This window comes from Meriones unguiculatus, chromosome X (genome assembly GCF_030254825.1).
Source record: "Meriones unguiculatus strain TT.TT164.6M chromosome X, Bangor_MerUng_6.1, whole genome shotgun sequence".
Classification (NCBI taxonomy): Eukaryota; Metazoa; Chordata; class Mammalia; order Rodentia; family Muridae; genus Meriones; species Meriones unguiculatus.
In genome coordinates, this window is record NC_083369.1 from 64,069,408 (window position 1) to 64,090,725 (window position 21,318).

General features: G+C 40.8%; 1 protein-coding gene across 1 annotated transcript in view; it reads right to left on the bottom strand.

The window, feature by feature from the left end:
* Col4a6 (collagen type IV alpha 6 chain) overlaps positions 1–21,318 on the bottom strand; it is a 117,259-nt gene that overhangs the window by 65,269 nt on the left and 30,672 nt on the right. Inside the window, 3 exon segments of the mRNA XM_060374652.1 lie at positions 960–1,007; positions 1,186–1,214; positions 13,871–13,933. Coding sequence (XP_060230635.1) covers positions 960–1,007; positions 1,186–1,214; positions 13,871–13,933 — 140 coding nt within the window.

Below are 21,318 nucleotides of genomic sequence, written 5' to 3' on the forward strand. Positions count from 1 at the left end.
AATTGTATCACAATGCCAAAATATTGGACATGTCCAAAGGTGGGAAGGAAGGGAAGAGAATAGTAAAAGAGAGATTAAGGGGTTGGAGAAATGTCCCAGTTGTTAGGAGCTCATACTACTATTGCCAAGAACTTATGCTCATTTCCCAGCACATACATCAAGCAGCTTACAACTGCCTGTATCTCCAATTCCAGAGGATCTGACACCATCTTCTTCCTCTGTGGGGACCTTCATTCACATGTCAGACATATAAAGATAAATAAAGTTTAAAAAGGTGGGGGGAGGAGATTGAGCAGAGAGACATAGAAGAGCTATCGAATACGTATATGAGTGTTCATGTGTGTGCGTGTGTGTGTGTGTGTGTGTGTGTGTGTGAGGCGGGAGAAGGGAAAGAGGAAGAAGAGGAAGAAGGTTAGAGGGAAGACAGGATTTAAAGAAAAGGAAAGAGCAGGCAATAGAATATGGAAACAAATCAGAGAAATACCTAGGTGGAAGAAAAGGAAAGAATACTTTTTAAGAGAGTATATTTCAGGGCAATATAGACTTATACAAAGGAATTAGGGGGACAAAAATGAGGAGGTCCTCCCCTATCAGTGGACTTGGAAATGGGCAAGGAGGAGATGAGAGAGGGAGTGTGGGATCAGAGGGAATGAGGGAGCGGGATACAGCGGGGATACAAAGTTAATAAAATGTAACTAATAATAAAAATATAAAATAAAAAAGCACCATATGAAAGTTTAAAAAAAATCTTTGAAAGAAAAAAAAAACTTCCAAAAGTCTGTGTGTGTGGCAAATGTACATGTAGCTCCCAAGAGATCCCACAGAGGAACTATGTGAAATGGGAAATGGTTTTCTAAGGTGGAAAACAAATCCATTTACACAACTGTGCATATTTGTGTAACTAGAGACATTTCTTGGAGAATGTGGGATGCAGATTGCATTTTCAGAATCTATTTACCTTGACTCCCTTTTCTCCTTGGAAACCGAATACCATATTTCCCTGGGGCACAAGGATACAGGGAGAAAAAGAAAATCAATTACTTATAAGCTTCAGCAACTTAAATTGGAATGTGTCATTTTTATTTTTTAGCTAGAAAATAGATTTAAGTTAATATTTTTATGGAAAATAACCAGAGGACTTAGTGGCAGGACATTAAGAATTCCCAAAACATACTTATATAAAGACCAGTAAGTCCAGAGGGACCTGGGGGACCCTAGATTAATAAGAAAGCAAAGAATGAGCATTTCTTGATTATAAACACAAATGTACACACACAAACAAACATGGCCATGTTAGAAGTTAGATATCAAAAATATACTAGCTAGTTCTTTGCTTGGTGCAGATTTGTTCTATTATCATGGATTTTAGCTCCATCTCTCATGATTTCTTTTTTTTTATTTAAATTTTATTAATTATACTTTATTCATTTTGTATCCCCCCATAAGCCCTTCCCTCCTCCCCTCCTAGTCCCACCCTCCTCCCCCTTTCTGCATGCATGCCCCTCCCCAAGTCCACTGATAAGGGAGGTCCTCCTCTCCTTCTTTCTGATCTTAGTCTATCAGTTCTCATGAGAAGTGGGTGCATTGTCAGGGTTCTAGGTTATCTCCATGAATAGTCCTTGGTTGGAGTATGAGTCTCTGGGAAGTTCCCTGTGTTCAAATTTTCTTGTTCTGTTGCTCTCCTTGTGGAGTTCCTGTCCTCTCCAGCTCTTACTATTTCCCACTTCTAAGATAAAATTCCATTCACTCTGCCCGTCAGTTGGCCATCAGGCTTACCATTTGCTTTGACAGTCTGCACCGCAGAGGCTTTCAGAAGCCCTCTGTGGCAGGTTCCTAGATTGTTTCCTGTTTTCTTTTTCTTCTGATGTCCATCATCTTTGCCTTTCAGGGTGGGGATTGAGCATTTTAGTTAGGGTCCTCTCTTTTGCTTAGTTTGTTTAGATGTACAGATTTTAATGGGTTTATTCTACGTTGTATGTTTATATGAGTGAGTATATACCATGTGTGTCTTTTTGCTTCTGTGACAACTCACTCAGGATGATCCTTTCCGGTCCCACCATTTACCTGCAAATTTCATGATTTCCTTATTTTTCATTGCTGAGTAATACTCCATTGTAGAGATGTACCACAGTTTCTGCATCCATTCTTCAGTTGAGGGGCATCTGGGCTGTTTCCAGCTTCTGGCTATTACAAATAAAGCTGCTACAAACATGGTTGAGCAAATGTCCTTTTTGTGTACTTGAACCTCTTTTGGGTATATGCCTAGGAGTGGTATGGCTGGATCTTGGGGAAGCGCTATTCCTAGTTGTCTGAGAAAGCGCCAGATTGATTTCCAGAGTGGTTGTACAAGTTTACATTCCCACCAGCAGTGGAGAAGGGTTCCCTTTCTCCACAACCTCTCCAGCATGTTTGTCACTTGAGTTTTTGATCTTGGCCATTTTTATGGGCGTAAGGTGAAATCTCAGGGTTGTTTTGATTTACATTTCCCTAATGGCTAATGAGGTTGAACATTTCTTTAAGTGCTTTTCTGCCATTCAATATTCCTCTACAGAGAGTTCTTTGTTTAGCTCTGTTCCCTATTTTTTAAGTGGATTACTTGGTTTGCTGCTTTTCAGCTTCTTTAGTTCTTTATAAATACTGGATATGAGACCTCTGTCAGATAAAGGGTTGGTGATGATTCTTTCCCAATCTGTAGGCAGTCACTTTGTTTTAATGACTGTATCCTTTGCTTTACAGAAGCTTTTCAGTTTCATGAGGTCCCATTTATTGATTGTTGCTCTTAGAGCCTGTGCTGTTGGTGTTCTGTTCAGGAAGTTTTCTCCTGTACCAATGAGTTCTAGGGTATTCCCCACTTTTTTTTTCTAGCCGATTTAATGTGTCTGGTTTTATGTTGACGTCTTTGATCCAATTGGACTTCAGTTTTGTGCAGGGTGATAAGTATGGATCTATTTTCATTTTTCTTTTTTTTTTGCTATTTTTAATTTATTTTTTATATTAATTACTCTTTATTTACTTTGTATCCCAGGTGTAGCTCCCTCCGTCATTCCCTCCCAATCCTCCCTCCCTCCCTCATCTCCACCCAAACCCCTCTCCAAGTCCACGCTGATGGGGGAGGTCCTTCATTAGTCTATACTTGTTGGTTGACTGGAATTAAATCGCAAATTATAAGGTTTCTTTTGTTTTCTTCCACCTCTTTTTTTTTTTTTTCAATGCAGTTTATTCAGGAACCTTGAACAATCATTGGACCCTAGGGAAAGCCAGCCCACAGCTTAAATAGCCTCTGGGTAGCCAACCCCAGCATGCCACGTGGGCAATGCAGATAGGTCCACATACATGGAAGCAAGCCAGATCCTCGGCCTTAGCCAAATGTGGAGTTGTTTGTGACAGAGAGCACTCACCATCGGGAAGGTGGAAGGTGGAAACCAGCTCCATCTTTAAGGCATAGCATTCCTCAGCTCTCTACAGTTCCCCCTTTTTGTTTTAGACGCATCAGGCAAGAGTCTGATCTCTGATATTAGAAATAAATTGGGACGTTGTACCGATGTTCATTTAGGTGTCATCTACCCAAAGAGCATCAGACCCATCCAATACCTTTTCCTCAGAGGCAGGACCTGGGGCATCAACCCGCATGCAACCAGACATGCTCTTCTCTGGGTCCAAAGCGGCTGACCCTGAGTGCAGTGCTTAGCCTCGCATCCTGAGCATAACATTTTAGCTTTTTATGGTAGCCAACCATGCTTGGGGAGACTGTCCTGCTTCAATGGCTGTAAAGGCCTGAATGATCATGGCTGCATTACTCTGTTGTGAGACTCTAATCTTGCATATATACCACAGGCAAACCAAGGAGACCAACACCAGAAGGCCTGCTAACGCTCCCATGCCTGCCCATTCCTTCAGATGATTCATGGCTGCAGCAATCCATGGTGATAATCCTGTGGCTAGTCCTGCGTCCACTCTGGTAGAATTTACTGTGACAATGGCCACTCTCAGCTGCTCCATCGTAGTATCGAATTCTCCAGTCCAATTACCTAAAATATAGCTAGACAATTGTTTAGACAGATTTGCAGCACAGGAAAAATTCTCATGTTGTATGCTAGTGACACAAAGTCCAGCATACTTTCATTGACAACCAGGTTGAGCAATTTGTCATAGGGTATCAATTTGCTCCTGCACAAGGTCAATCCTCTGATTGAACACCATCAAGCCTCCTTTTAGTTGAGCATTAATTCCTTTTTGTACATCTAAGGCATGAGCTACATTGGCTAAATGATTATTCAGGGTCTGAGCAGTCTGCCCAGTATGACTCATGGCTAATGCCCCAGTGGTAGCTCCGACAGCCGCCAATGAGATGGCAGTAACAGTGCCGGCTGTAGTTCCAAGATCCCTTTTCTGTCTGAAGAGAGTCATAGCGTGAGGGGCATCAACGGGCACAGGCACCCAGCGAGGCATGCGAGTAACCAGGGCATACCTAAATTCACTAGCATTCCAGCATTGGGCAAAAAAGCAAGTATCATCACCACAATTACTTGGCTCTATCTGGCTAATAATGAATAAAAATGGGGGATGTAAACCAACAGGTGTGGGCTTATAGGAAATATTATGAGAAGCCTTAACCCCTCATTGGAACATCTTGCATCAGTTCTAGAACTAGCAGTGGTGGTGTCCGACGTCTGAGTAGGTTCAGGAGACCATTGCCCCCAGGGACGACACATGCTCCATGTAAATTGACTAACTCCATGTTTTGCTCCACTTTTGAAAGTCATTTAAGGTTCTTAAATTATTTTCCCCCTTTTTTTAAAATTTTTCCTCAATTACACTTTATTCATTCTGCATCCCCCTATAAGCCCCTCCCTCCTCCCCTCCCAATCCCACCCTCCCTCCTCCCTCTGCATGCATGCCACTCCCCAAGTCCACTGATAGGGGAGGTTCTCCTCTCCTTTCTGATCTTAGTCTATCAGTTCACATCAAAAGTGGCTGCATTGTCCTCTACTATGGCCTGGTAAGGCTGCTCCCCCCAAGGGGGAGGTGATCAAAGAGCAGGCCAATCAGATTATGTCAGAGGCAGTCCCTCTTCACATTACTATGTAACCCAATTGGACTCTGAACTGCCCTGGGCTACATCTGTGCAGGGGTTCTGGGTTATCTCCAAGAATAGACCTTGGTTGGAATATGAGTCTCTGGGAAGTTCCCTGTGTTCAAATTTTCTTGTTCTGTTGCTCTCCTTGTGGAGACCCTGTCCTCTCCAGCTCTTACTATTTCCCAGTTCTTACATAAAATTCCATTCACTCTGCCCAACACTTGCCCATCAGGCTCAGCATCTGCTTTGATAGTCTGTAGGGCAGAGGCTTTCAGAGGCCCTCTGTGGTAGGTTCCTAGGTTGTTTCCTGTTTTCTTCTTCTTCTGATGTCCATCCTCTTTGCCTTTCAGGATGGGGATTGGACATTTTAGTTAGGGTCCACTCTCTTGCTTATTTTCTTTAGATGCACAGGTTTTAGTGGGTTTGTCCTATGTTGTATGTCTATATGAGTGAGTATATACCATGTGTGTCTTTTTGCTTCTGGGACAACTCACTCAGTATGATCCTTTCCAGATCCCACCATTTACCTGCAAATTTCATGATTTCCTTATTTTTCATTGCTGAGTAATATTTCATTTTGTAGATGTACCACAATTTCTGCATCCATTCTTCAGTTGAGGGGCATCTGGGTTGTTTCCAGCTTCTGGCTATTACAAATAAAGCTGCTACAAACATGGCTGAGCAAATGTCATTTTGTGTACTTGAGCCTCTTTTGGATATATGCTTAGGAGTGGTATGGCTGGATCATGGGGAAGCACTATTCCTAGTTGTCTGAGAAAGCGCCAGATTGATTTCCAGAGTGGTTGTACAAGTTTACATTCCCACCAGCAGTGGAGAAGGGTTCCGCTTTCTCCACAACCTCTCCAGCATGTGTTGTCACTTGAGTTTTTGATCTTGGCCATTTTTATGGGTGTAAGGTGAAATCTCAGGGTTGTTTTGATTTGCATTTCCCTAATGGCTAGTGAGGTTGAGCATTTCTTTAAGTGCTTCTCTGCCATTAGGTATTCCTCTACAGAGAATTCTCTCTTTAGCTCTGTTCCCCATTTTTTAAGTCGATTACTTGGTTTGCTGCTTTCCAGCTTCTTTAGTTCTTTATATATACTGGATATGAGTCCTCTGTCAAATAAAGGGTTGGTGAAGATTCTTTCCCAATCTGTAGGCAGTCGCTTTGTTTTGGTGATGGTCTCCTTTGCTTTGCAGAAACTTTTCAGTTTCATGAGGTCCCATTTATTGATTGTTGCTCTTAGAGCCTGTGCTGTTGGTGTTCTGTTCAGGAAGTTTTCTCCTGTACCAATGAGTTCTAGGGTATTCCCCACTTTTTTTCCTAGCCCATTTAATGTGTCAGGTTTTATGTTGAGGTCTTTGATCCACTTGGACTTCAGTTTTGTGCAGGGTGATAAGTATGGATCTATTTTCATTTTTCTACATGTAGACATACAGTTGGACCAGCACCATTTGTTGAAGATGCTATCTTTTTTCCATTGTATGGTTTTGGCATCTTTGTCAAAAAATCAGGTGTCCATAAGTGTGTGGGTTTATTTCTGGGTCTTCTGTTCGGTTCCATTGATCCACCATTCTGTTTCTATGCCAGTACCATGCAGTTTTTATAACTGTTGCTCTATAGTACAGCTTGAGATCAGCGATGGAGATACCTCCAGAAGATCTTTTATTGTAGAGGATTGTTTTATCAATTCTCGGTTTCTTGTTATTCCATACGAAGTTGAGAATTTTTCTTTCCAGGTCTGTAAAGAATTGTGTTGGCAATTTGATGGGAATTGCATTAAATCTGTAGATTCCTTTTGGTAAGATTGCCATTTTTACTATGTTAATCCTGCCAAGCCTTGAGCATGGGAGATCTTTCCATCTTCTGATATCTTCTTCGAATTCTTTCTTCAGAGACTTGAAATTTCTTTCATACAAGTCTTTGACTTGCTTGGTTAGGGTCACACCAAGGTACTTTATGTCATTTGTGGCTATTGTGAAGCGTGTTGTTTCTCTAATTTCTTTCTAGCCCTTTTGTCTTTTGTATACAGGAGGGCAACTGATTTTTTTTGAGTTAATTTTGTATCCGGCCACTTTGCTGAATGTGTTTATCAGCTGTAGGAGTTCCCTGGTAGAGTTTTTAGGTCACTAATGCATACTATCATATCATCTGCAAATAGTGATAATTTGACTTGTTCCTTTCCCATCTGTATTCCCTTGGTCTCCTTCAACTGTCTTATTGCTCTAGCAAGAACTTCCAGCACTATGTTGAAGAGATATGGGGAGAGTGGGCAGCCTTGTCTTGTCCCTGATTTCAGTGGGATTTCTTCAAGTTTCTCTCCGTTCAGTTTGATGTTGGCTATAGGCTTGCTGTATATCACCTTTACTATGTTTAGATATGTACCTTGTATCCCTGACCTCTCCAATACTTTAAATATGAATGGATGTTGGATTTTGTCAAATGCTTTTTCAGCATCTAGGGAGATTATCATGTGGTTTTTTTCTTTCAGTTTGTTAATATGGTGGATCACATTGATGGATTTCCGTATATTGAACCACCCCTGCATACCTGGGATGAAGCCTACATGGTCATAGTGGATAATATCTTTGATGTGTTCTTGGATTCGGTATGTGAGTATTTTGTTAAGTATTTTTGCATCAATGTTCATAAGGGAGATTGGCCTGAAATTCTCTTTCTTTGTTGAATCTTTGTGAGGTTTAGGTACCAAGGTGACTGTGGCTCCATAGAATGAGTTTGGTAATGTTCCTTCTGTTTCTATTTTGTGGAATAGTTTGAAGAGAATTGAAGTTAGCTCTTCTTTGAAGGTCTGGTAGAATTCTGCGCTGAAGCTGTCTGGTCCTGGGCTTTTTTTTGATGGGAGACTTTTGATGACTGCTTCTATTTCTTTGGGGGATATAGGACTACTTAATTGATTTACCTGGTCCTGATTCAGCTTTGGTAAGTCAAATCAGTCAAGAAAATTGTCCATTTCATTTAGATTTTCAAATTTTGTGGCATATAGACTTTTGAAGTAAGTCCTAATGATTGTTTGGATTTCCTCAGTGTCTGTAGTTTTGTCCCCCTTTTCATTTCTGATTGTGTTGATTTGGGTGGTGTCTCTCTGCCTTATAGTTAGCTTGGCTAAGGGTTTGTCGATCTTGTTGATTTTCTCAAAGAACTAGCTCTTGGTTTCATTGATTCTTTGAATTGTTTTATTTGTTTCTAATTGATTGATTTCAGCTGTGAGTTTGATTATTTCCAGCCGTCTACTCCTTTTTGGTGTGTCTGCTTCTTCTTTTTCTAGGGTTTTTAAGTGGGCCATTAAGTTGCTTGAATGAGCTGTCTCGAATTTCTTCTTGAAGGCACTTAGTGCTATGAACTTTCCTCTTAGCAATGCTTTCATTGTGTCCCACAAGTTCGGGTATGTTGTGTCTTCATTTTCATTGAGTTCTAGGAAGACTTTAATTTCTTTCTTTATTTCTTCACTGACCCAGCTGTCATTTAGTAACAAGTTGTTCAGTTTCCATGTACGTGTAGGCTTTTTGCTATTTCTGTTGTTGTTGAAGTCCAACTTTATTCCATGGTGATCAGACAGGATACAAGGGATTATTTCAATCTTCTTGTATCTGTTGAGGCTTGCTTTGTGACCAACTATATGATCTATTTTGGAGAAGGTTCCATGAGGCGCTGAGAAGAATGTAAATTCTTTTGTGTTTTGGTGTAAAGTTCTGTAAATGTCTGTTAGGTCCATTTGATTCGTGACCTCTTTCAGAGACATTTTTTCTTTGTTTAATTTCTGTTTTGTAGACCTGTCCTTTGTTGAGAGTGGGCTGTTGAAGTCTCCCACTATTAATGTGTGGGGATCTATATGTGATTTAAATTTTAACAATGTTTCTTTTACAAATGTGTGTGCTCTTGTATTTGGGGCATAGATGTTCAGGATTGTGATGTCTTCCTGGTGGAATTTTCCTTTCATGAGTATGAAGTGTCCTTCCCCATCTCTTTTTATTAATTTTGGTTGAAAGTCTATTTTATCAGATATTAGAATGGCTACTCCTGCTTGCTTCTTGGGTCCGTTTGCTTGGAAAGTCGTCTTCCAACCCTTTACCCTCAGGTAATGTCTATCTTTGTGTCTTAGGTGTGTTTCTTGTATGCAACAGATTGCTGGGTTTTCTTTACGCATCCATTCTGTTAATCTGTGTCTTTTTACTGGAGAGTTGAGTCCATTGATGTTGAGAGAGATTAATGACCAGTGGCTGTTAGATCCTTTGATTTTGATGTTGGCTGTGGTCATAAGCTTGTGTGCTTGGTTGCTTTGTCTTTTACTGTAGTAAGGTTAATTATTTCCTGTGTTTTCTTGACAGAAGCTAATTTTCTTGGGTTGTATTTTCCCTACCAGTGTCTTCTGTAATGCTGGATTTGTATGTAGGTATTGTTGTAATTTGTTTTTGTCATTGAATATCTTGTTTTCTCCACCTATGAGGACTGAGAGTTTTGCAGGGTATAGTAGCCTGGGCTGACACCTGTGTTCTTTTAGGGTCTGCATGATATCCGTCCAGGCCCTTTTGGCTTTCATAGTCTCTGTTGAAAAGTCAGGTGTGATTCTAATGGGTTTGCCATTATATGTTACTTGGCCTTTTTCCCTTGCAGCTTTTAGTATTTTTTCTTTGTTCTGTATGCTTACTGTTTTGATTATTATGTGGCGGGAGAATTTTCTTTTCTGGTCAAATTTGTTGTGTGTTCTGTAGGCCTCATGTATTCTTATTGGCTTCTCCTTTAACTTGGGGAAATTTTCTTCAATGATTTTGTTGAAAATATTTTCTGGGCCTTGGATAAGGGAGTCTTCTTTTTCCTCTATTCCTATTATTCTTGGGTTTTGTCTTTTCATATTGTCTTGCATTTCTTGGAGGGTCCGTGTCAGGAATTTTTTGGATTTAACATTTTCTTTGACAGATACATCGATTTCTTCCATTGTATCTTCTACACCTGAGATTCTTTCTTCCATCTCTTGTAGTCTGCTGGTTATGCTTACCTTTGTAGTTCCTGTTTTCTTCCCTAAATTCTTCCTCTCCATTATTTCCTCCATTTGTGTTTTCTTTAATTTTTCCAATTCTATCTTCAGGTCTTGAGTTGTTTTGTTTACTTCCTTCACCTGTCTGATTGTACTTTCCTGTTTTTCTTTTAGTTCCTTCAACCCTGTTTCTTTTATTTCTTTCAGTGATTTAATTATTTCTTCTCTGAAGGCCGCAAACTGTTTGGCTGCATCTTCCCGCATTTCTTCATGGATGGCCATAATCTGCTTGTCTTTAACTTCCTCCATTTCTTTATGGATAGCCATGATCTGTTTGGTTTTATCTTCCTCTAATTCTTTACATATTTTATTTGTTTCCTCTATTATCCTCTTCATCAGCATAGATGTTAGGTCATCTTCTTGATTTTCCATTATGCTGCTTTGTCCAGGGCTGTTTGCCCTTGGATGGCTGGGTTCTGGAGATGCCATATTGCTCTTTTATTGGTTGACCTTTTACGCTGACCTCTACCCATTGGGCTGTTTTAGGTGTTGGCTGTTAGTTTCTGTGCTTCCTGGAGTCCTGAGGTAGGGAGAATGCCCTTGGCCGGAAGATGATTTTTCCTGAGGGAGTCCTCCTCTGTTTTTTTGATTATGGTCACTGTATGGCCAGTGTATCTCAGGAATTGCCACTGCTCACCTCAGGTGTATAGCCCTGAGTAGTAGCTGTGGTCTTTGTTAGGCAGGGAGGGCTCTCCTCTTACCCATAGAAGTTCTCAAGACAGCTGCCCCACTGCTGGGTTTCTCGTTATAAATTTAGTGAGCTGCTGCTGTTGTTACAGTTTTCCAGGTACAGTCCTCTTGAAGATCCTGCTGATTCCCTAGCTGTGGGGTTTTCTCCCTACAGGGAAACTCAGTCTGTTATCCTGGGGCACACAGTTCTGTCCGGGAAAGTGAGAGGAGCACCCAGCAAGTCTCTGGGCCAGAGGCTGAGTGCTCCGCTCTGGGCCTGGAGAATGTGCACCTAGGTTGAGTTGGCACCTGGCGGTGCCACTCTGGTCTGGAGGCTGGTAACTGAGGGCTCCACTCTGGTCTGAAGGCTGGGTGCCTCAGTCTGGACCAGAAGCTGTGTGTCCCTGTCTGGGGTGTAGGCTGCAGGCCCTGCTCTGGTCCGGACGATGTGGGTGCAGCCCTCTTGAAGGACCAGGGATTCCCACAGTTTTGTCAGTCTACCTATGGATAACTGGTTGATCCTTGGCACAGTATCTGAGGGCTGCTGTAATGGCTCTCTGGTTTTTGTAGGTCTGAGGATGCAGCTGTGTGCCCCAGTGCCCTAGGGGTACTCAATAATGATGGCTGAGTACAGCGCTCCTGCCTGTATTAGAAAGCTAGAGCCTAGAGTCTGCGTGGATCCGGAAAGTCTTTTGGTGCTGGGTGTCCTGAGCGTTAGACCTGATGATCCCCCCCGCTGGGGGTTTCCTCCTGCCAGGAACACCGAGTCTTTGCTTTGGGGACCACCGTTCTGTCTGGGGTGGTGGCGAGTAGAACCCACAGGCACAGATGCCCACAGGTGGCTCTGCCTTTCTGGCCGTTGGGAGCCTAGGCGTCTGCCTAAACTGGGTAATTTTCCTGAGACCTTTTTGGGGTGGTGGTATCAGCTGAGTGCTCTGAGATCAGACCAGCCGTTTCCCTCCTTGTGTGTTTGCACCCAACGGTGAAACTGAGTCTCTGGTGCCCTGGGGCCCACAGTTCTATCTGAGGCAGCAAATCAGGTGCACAGGCAGGCAGGGCTCTGTGCAGGTGCCTGGGTCCCCGGCTCTGGCTGCGGGCTACCCTCGAAACCCGAGTCTTTTACAGGGGATATCTGGGTGACCTAAGGTCGGTCCCAATCGTTTCCTGCTCTGTGGGGTTATCTCTCGACTGGAAAATCCAGTCTGTGATGTTGTGGACCCATAGTTCAGTCTGGGACAGTGACCAGATCACACTGGCGTGTAGCTCTGGGCTGACGACCAAGTGCCTGGCAGAACCGTGATCTCTTCCGCGGTTTGGCCAGGTGAGTTAAAGCTGATTGAATCCCCCACCGTGGGCTACCCTCTCACCTGGGAAATACAATCTCTTGTGTTTTATGGCCGAGAGTTCTGATTGTTGGTCACTGTGCTGATCCTGCTTTGCTGCTGTTCCGAATGAGAGTCCTCCCAGCGCTGCCATCTTGCTGAAAGTCATGATTTCTTTTGAAAAGAATTTCTTTATGTTTTTTCTTTTATTATTATTATTATTAATAATAATAATATTAATTTTAATTTATTAATTTTGTAACCCTGTTGTGGCCTCCTTCCTTGTCTCCTCCCAAACCTACTCTCCCTCCCTCATCTCTCCCTATGAGCTCCCCCCTAGTCCATTGATATGGGAGATCCTCCTCCCTTTTTATTTGACCCTAGCCTATCAGGTCTCATCAGGACTGGTTGCACTGTCTTCATCTTTAGACTGGCAAGGCTGTACCCCTCAGGGAGAGTTGATCTGAGAGCCTGTAACTGAGTTCATTCCAGAGAAAGCCCTTGCTCCCCTCACTAGGTATCCCACTTGGAGCCCGAGTCTGTGGACTACATCTGAGCTGGGATTTTAGGTCCTCTCCATGCACTGTCCTTGGTTGGGGTAGTATTTGTACATGTGTATGCCTGAGTGTAGGTTTGTGCATGAGTGCAGTGTCTGGCCACCAAGGCTAGGGGATGCTGACTGGATACCATAGAGCTCCTGGAGTTTACAGTCAATTGGTAGTTGACTGTAAACTTGGGTCTTCTGCAAGAGTGGTATGTGCTCTTAACCCTTGGGCCATCCTACCAGTTCCTTACATTGTTTCTTTTATTCTTTTTTGAAATCTTCCATATTGTCTTGGTAGACACGTTATATGAAGGCAGTAGAAAAATACCATGTGTTATTTCTCATAACATACTAGGGATGTTTCAGTGTGACTTAGTGAAGTTCAGACATAGCAGAAAATAAGTAGCAGGATTTAGTCTTTGTTGAAAATGATCTGGGGTCTGGGCTTTCCCAGACCCAGAGCTGACTATCTATGTTCTTCCCTTACTAGTGACACATAGGTTCAGCATCAGAAACACAGGTAGGTACATCTGTCTCAATGAAAGGCTTGGACAGAATTTGCAAGTATCCTTAGAAGGGTGATGATCATGCTTGGTATGATTAATTAATTAATTAATTAACAATGACTGACATAATGAGGAAGCAGAAGGCACAAATAGATGTGTCAAGCATCTGTCTTCCTTAGCTATACCTCAAGTTGAGACATACTAGCAAGCTGTTGGGGTGCAGAATAGATAGACAGGAAAAAACAAAAAACAAAAACAAAAAAACCTCCTGATCAACAAGGACAATGAGTAGTTCTTAACAAGAACAGCTTTCAAGCCTTGAGTGATGACATACCTTCAATCCCAACACTCAGGAGTTGGAAGCAGGTGGATCTCTGTGATTTCAAAGCCAGCCTAGTCTTGAAACATTTATAAAGTGAATTCCAGGAAGGCCAGGGCTATGCAGCAAGACTGTCGAGAGAGAGAGAGAGAGAGAGAGAGAGAGAGAGAGAGAGAGAGAGAGAGAGAGAATGGATGGAGGGAGAGAGGAAGAGAGAAAGGGAGCAGAAGGAGGGAGGAATAAAGAGAGTAAGCATGTTTCAGTAATGGCTTCTGCCCTTCTGTAAGAGAGCCTAAATTACATAAGCCTGCATTTAATCTGTGGCTTGGTAAAGAAAGTGAAAACGTGCATCCACACATTAGTTTTAAGTTGGCCTTACTTGTAAGCCTTGTGGTCCTATAGGTCCTGCATCTCCAGGAGATCCATGAGAACCTCTTGGAACCTGTAGACAGAACTTTTTTAAATTAAGGTCAAAAGGTGAGATAGCTTCTCAGAAAGACAAATAGTCCACAATAATTGTGTAAGAGTTGTTATAGAATTTTTGTTCATTATGAAAATATTAGAACTGTTACAAGTAGTTACTGATACAGGGATTGAGAAATGAACTGTAACACACAAAGGTGAAAACAGGAAATTTACTTATATGTAGAACAATATGAATGAATCTCAAAAACACTGTGTAAGAAGCTAGACCCAAAAGACTGTATATGAAATTATTCCCTACATATGACTCTCTAGGACAAGTGAAAATTTATCTACACTGAAGAAGAATCACAATGGGGTTTGCCTTTAGGGTGGGGTAGGGACAGGGTTTGATGTGAAGAGGCAGGAGTAAATTTTTTCTGGGGTGATTATTAATGTTCTATGGCTTAATAGAATTTTGGATTACTCAGAAGTATGCAAGTATCAAAATTCAGCAAATAACACATTTAAGATTTGTGGATGTCATATATACATTATAAACCAAAAGGCAATCAAATCAAATATTGAAGTTTAAATAATAATAGGCATGCTATTGTATTAGGATTAATTCTGCAATATATTTTGGAATTTATCAAAACAGGGTGAACAGATAGACAGTTAAAGAAGATGGACAAGAGAGAAGTAAAGAGATTCTCATAAAATATTAATTATGAGTAATTATTGTAAAATTCATTATACTAGCTAGCTTTGTATGTGAATTTTTACTATTAAAGTTTTTTAAAAGGAAAAAACCCTACTCATTTAGTATCAGATTAAATAGATTCAAGATAAAGGCTACTAACTAGATACAAATAGGTGGCATTTTATAATTATAAATGGCTTAATTTCAGAAGATTTCATTGTATTGCCTAGTATTACCTAAAAGTTTGAACATACACAAATCAAAAATTGATAGAACTCCATGGTAAAATAGATAAAACACATTATAGTTTAAATAAATTAGTATCTTTTCTTCAGTAATTTGTAGAAGTGAAAAAAAAAAGTCAGGTCACTGACTATGGAAACATCAACTACCTTGACCTAATGGATAGTAAATCGTTATATCCACCAACTACTGGATATATGTTCTTGGCAAGTTTGGGTCGTATGCTAAACTCCAGAATGTTTAACAAGATTAAACACAAGAGTGTGTCCTCTTTATATCAGTAGACTCAAACTAGAAGTTGATAATAGAAAGGTAGCTGGAAAGCAGCCAAATACTTGGGAATGAGAAAATACACGTCTAAATATTCCATGCAAAGAGAAAAGAAAAAGGTCACATGGAAAAAATAGAAAATGTGTAGAATTGAGTAGCAATACTTAAAGTAAGACTGAAATGAGGAGAAAGCTGGTCTGGGGAAACCGTAAGGCTCCATTCCAGTGGAGTAGCAGGATGCAGTGGTATGTGTCCAAGAAATGGAGGGAAAGCCAAAGAGAGGTCAAGGTTTAGATAATAGGAAGAGAAAGAGGAATCAGAAGGTTCTCTAGAAAAGAAGATACTAATCTAAACAGAAAAGAATCACAATGGTGTTTGCCTAGAGGGTGGGGTAGGAACAGGGACTGACTGGGAGGAGGCAGGAGGAAATTTTCTGTGGTGATGCTAATGTTCTGTGACTTAGTAGAATTTTTGTATTGACAATCAGGAATAATCTGTGGTCTCCTTATTGATCATGAACATATTGTTTAACTACCAAACATCCTGTCTTCAAAACTATCCACTTGTTACATAATGGCTGTATTGACAGGCAAAGACCATCTGCCTGTAGGCAGGGGACTGAAACCTTAAGAGAAACTGTGATGCTAACAGAGTGGATGTTATTTACACAAATTGAATAAACAGACTTAAAAATTATTTATTTATTTTTTAAATTACATATTTTTAATATACTTTTTTATTTATTACAATTTAATCACTTTGTATCCCAGCTGTAGCTCCAACCTCATCCCATCCCAATCCTGCTCTCACTCCCTCCTTCATCTCCTCCAATGCCCCTTCCCTAGTCCACTGATAGGGGAGGTCCTTCTCCCCTTCCATCTGACCCTAGCCTATTAGGTCTCATCAGGACTCTCTTTCATAGTCTTCCTCTATGGCCTGGAAAGGCTACTCCCCCCTAAGGGAGAGGTGACCAAAGAGCCAGCCACTGAGTTCATGTCAGAGACAGCCCCTGCTCCCCTTAATAGGGAGCGCATTTGGAGATTGCCAAGGGCTACCTCTGTGCAGGGGTCCAGGTTATCTCCATAAATTGTCCTTGGTTGGAGTATAAGTTTCAGAAAAGATCTCTGGGCCCAGATATTTTAGTTCTGTTGCTCTCCTTGTGGAGCTCCAGACCCTTCCAGGTCTTTCTATCACCCCTCCTTTCATAAGATTTCCTGCACTCTGTCCAAAGTTTGGCTATCTGTGTCAGAATCTGCTTTAATACCCTGCTGGGTAAAGTCTTTCAGAGGCCCTCTGTGATAGGCTCCGGTCTTGTTTCTTATTTTCACCCTCTTCCAATGTCTATCCCATTTGCCTTTCTGAATGAAGATTGAGCCTCTTATCTAGGGTCCTCCTTCTTGCTTAGCTTCCTTAGGTGTACAGATTTTAGTATGATCATCTTTTATTATATGTCTAATATTCACTTATAAGTGAATATGTACCAAGTGTGTCTTTCTGCTTCTGGGATAGCTCACTCAGGATGATCTTTTGCCTGCAAAATTAATGGTTTCTTTGTTTTTAAATGCTGAATAGTATTTCATTGTGTAAATGTACCACAATTTCTGTATCCATTCCTCAATTGAGGAACAGCTGGATTGTTTCCAGGTTCTGGCTATTACAAATAAAGCTGCTACAAACATGGTTGAACAACTGTCCTTGTTGCATGCTTGAGCATATTTTAGATATATGCCTAGGAGTGGTATAGCTGGATCTTGTGGAAGTGCTCTTCCTATGTGTCTGAGGAAGTGCCAGATTGATTTCCAAAGTGGTTGTATAAGTTTACATTCCCAACAGCAATGGAGGAGGGTTTCCCCTTCTCCACATCCTCTCCAGGATGTGTTGTCACTTGCGTTCTTGATCTTAGCCATTCTGATGGGTGTAAGGTGAAATCTCAGGGTCGTTTTGATTTGCATTTCCCTGATAACTAAGGATATTGAGCATTTCAAGTGTTTCTCTGCCATTCGATATTCCTTTATTGAGAAGTCTCTGTTTAGCTCTGTACCCCATTTTTAAATTGGATTACTTGATTTTTTGCTGTTTAACTTCTTAAGTTCTTATATATTCTGGATATTAGCCCTTTGTCAGATATAGGGTTGGTGAATATCCTTTCCCAATCCATAGGGTGTAGTTTTTTTCTGACAGCAATGTTCTTTGCTTTACAGAAGCATATCAATTTCATGAGGTCCCATTTATGATTGTTGATCTTAAAGCCTATGCTCTTGGTGTTCTGTTCAGGAAGTTGTCTCCTGTGCCAGTGAGTTCAAGGCTCTTCTCCACTTTTTTTTCTTACTTGTTTAGTGTGTACTGTTTTATGTTGAAGTCTTTAATCCACTTGAACCTCAGTTGTGTGCAGGTATGGATTTATTTTTCAAATGCTTTTTCAGCATCTAAGGAGATTATCATGTGGTTTTTTTCTTTCAATTTTTTAATATGGTGGATCACATTGATGGATTTCCGTATATTGAACCACCCTTGCATACCTGGGATGAAGCCTATTTGGTCATAGTGGATGATATCTTTGATGTATTCTTGGATTCAGTTTGCAAGTATTTTGTTAAGTATTTTTGCATCAATGTTCATAAGGGAGATTGGCCTGAGATTCTCTTTCTTTGTTGGGTCTTTGTGAGGTTTAGGTACCAAGGTGACTGTGCATTTATAGAATGAGTTTGGTAATGTTCCTTCTGTTTCTATTTTGTGGAATAGTTTGAAGAGTATTGGTGTTAGCTTTTCTTTGAAGGTCTGGTAGAATTTTGCTCTGAAACCATATGGCCCTGGGTTTTTTTGGATGGGAGACTTTTGCTGACAGCTATTATTTTCTTAGGGGATATAGGACTATTTAATTGATTTACCTTGTCTTAATTCAGCTTTGGTAAGTGGAATTGATTCAGAAAATTGACCATTTCATTTAGATTTTCAAATTTTGTGGCATATAGGCTTTTGAAGTGAGACCTAATGATTGTTTTGATTTCCTCAGTGTCTGTTGTTATGTCTCCCTTTTTGTTTCTGATTTTGTTGATTTGCATAATGTCTCTCTGCCTTTTAAAGAAAATTTTGTTTAGCTCTGGGGACTTCCATACCTTGGTCATTAGTCATCTTTGTTTTCTGTATGGGCTTGCTTACTTCATATTTTGTGTATAATCATCCATCCATTACTAGCAAGCCTACACTCTATCCATGCTACTCAGAAAATACATTCTCCTTAGTATCTACTATCAGAATTTCTGATTCACAGAATTCTTCTCTAAGGGTTTCTAGAATTTGTTTGACACATCCCTATGCTTACATTTTCATATTCTTTCTTGGAGGGACAAGGTCTACATTGCCTGTGGGATTACTCATAACACTTTTCTCAGTGTGTACTCCATATGTATTTAGAACTAAGAGGACAAAAGAAAATAAGAAAGACCAAATACAAGAAATCAGGAAAAGTTCTTAGGCTTTTTCAAAAGCAAGCAATAGAGATATGGAATTGCAAGGAAAAAGAAATCTCTTATTAGTACAACTTGTGGACTTTCATGTACCCTTATCAGTGCCCTAAAAGAACTTTCTGCATGGGATACCTTTTAAAAGAAGTGTGTATATAACCATAAACATACAGAAAACACTTAGTAGTGGTTGCTGAATAAAAGGCATGGCACCTTTCTGATGCATGCAAGAGAGTGGACTGCCTCACCCATTGTTTTCCCCTCCATATTTGCAGTTACTGCATCAACCACAGTTCCAAAATACTGAAAAGAGGAAGTATGAATGTGCTTATGTTCAAGTAACCTTTAAATAGTCACCTAATGCTATGTCTCATAGTCTACATTATTCACCTCACTTCATTTCATCACAGAAGATTTGCACTGTTTCATATCTTCACAAGCAGAGAAATGCTGAGTGTAGCACATTGGTTATTTTGAGAGGGATTTAGAACTTGTATTACTAGCAATTGTTGCTAATATCTTACTGTGCTTATTTTATAATTTAGCTCTATCATAGGTCTATATACATAGGAAAATAATGGTCCATACAGGGCTTAATATTATCTATGGTTTCAGGCATCCACCAAGGGCTTCCATAAAGGGGGACATCAGACATAGATCTGACCTAAAGTCTGAAGACTACCTGTCTTAAAACTTGAGTTGGGCAATTCATCTTCTCAGGACTTTCTATCTGGAAAAAAAAAATGTGCCTAGTACGACTTGTTCTGTTTCAACACTCTTTATTTTATGTGAGTAAGTCTATGAAGACCTTTGATTTCCACCAGGAAGAGTGAAAGAAAATATATTGTCAGTGACTTGACAAAGTATTGAGAGGTCAACACAAGAAGCACGACTGAAAGTGATTCCATCCATCCTAGGCAGTCCAGGATCCCCCTGAGAAATAGACAAAAAACACACAGAAGAGATTAGTAAGTAAAGCCCACAGGGCTTCAGAAAACCAATCTAAGAGTCTTGGGGGTAGAAAAAAAATGCTGCAACTTGGGCCCCTGTCAAGACCTTGTGTTTTGAATACTTCTAGAATTGGCTGTATCTAACAATTTACTTTTACGCTGTGAACATTCTGGACTCTAGAAAACAAATATAGCCTTGGCTGAATAAGATTTCCTATTTTACCTATATTAATTAATTTTCACATTTTGGCTAGGAATTTATCAATTAGAAATGGCTTCTGCAGGCTGGTGATTTTCTACTCTTTTTGGAGGAAAGCAAAGCTTCCCATGTGTCTTCATCCCCAGAGAATCTGTGCCTATATGTGTACAATGCAGATCAGACATTTCAAGAGAAAATCAACAGAGCATACAGACTCTGATTACGGTTTAATTACTTTGCAGCATCTTTTTAAAAGTTAGTTAATTTATTACAATTTATTCACTTTGTATCCCTGCTGTAGCCCCCTCCCTTGTCTCCTCCTAGTACCTCCCACAATCCCTGTCTTCCCCTATGCCCTTTCCCTAGTCCCTAATAAGGGAGGACGTCCTCCCCTTCTATCTGAGCCTAGCCTATTCAGGTCTCATTAAGGTTGGTTGCATCATCTTCCTCTGTGGTCTGGTAAGGCTGCACCCCCAAGGGGGAGGTGATCAAAGAGCCAGCCACTGATTTCATGTCAGAGACAGCCCCTGATTCCCTTACTTGGGAATCCGTTTGGAAACTGAGCAGCTTATGGGCTTCGTTTTAGCGGGGGGGGGGGGGGGCTAGGTACTCTCCATGCATGGTGCTTGGTTGGAGTATCACTATCTGTAATCCTCCCTGGGCCCAGGCTGTTTTGGATCTGTTGGTCTACTTGTGGAGCTCCTGTCCACTCCAGGTCTTTCTAATGGCTCCTTCTTCCATAAGATTTCCTGCACTCTGCCCAAAGTTGGCTATGATTCTCAGTATCTCCTTTGATAATCTGGCGGGTAGAGTCTTTCAGAGGTCCTCTGTGGAAGGCTCCTTTCCTGTTCCTTGTATTCTCCTACTTCTGATATCTCTCCTGTTTGCCCTTCTGAATGAGGATCAAGCATCTTTCTTAAGGTCTTCTTTGTTCTTTAGCTTTTTTAAGGACTATATTATATGTCTAATATCCACTTAAAAGTGAATATATACTATATGTGTCTTTCTGCTTCTGGGTTACCTCACTCAAGATGATCTTTTCTAGTTCCCATTATTTGCCTGCAAATTTCATGATGTCCTTGTTTTAAATTGCTGAATAGTATTCCCTTGTGTAAATGTGCCACAATTTTTATATCCAATCTGTCACTGAGGGACATCTAGGTTGTTTCCAGATTCTGACTATTACAAATAAAGCTGCTGTGAACATAGTTGAGCAAATGTCCTTATTGAATGATGAGGCATCTTTTGGGTATATTCCCAGGAGTGGTATAGTTGGATCTTGAGGTAGCACTATTCCTAATTATCAGAGAAAGTGCCAGATTAATTCCAAAATGGTTTTACAAGGTTACATTCACACCAGCAATGGAGGAGGGTTCCCATTTCTCCACAACCTCTCCAGTATGCATCATCCCTTGAGGTTTTTTTTAATTTTTATTTTTTTTAATTTTTCATCAATTACACTTTATTCATTCTGCATCCCCCCATAAGCCCCTCCCACCTCCCCTCCCGATCCCACCCTCCCTCCTCCCTCTGCATGCATGCCACTCCCCAAGTCCACTGATAGGGGAGGTTCTCCTCTCCTTTCTGATCTTAGTC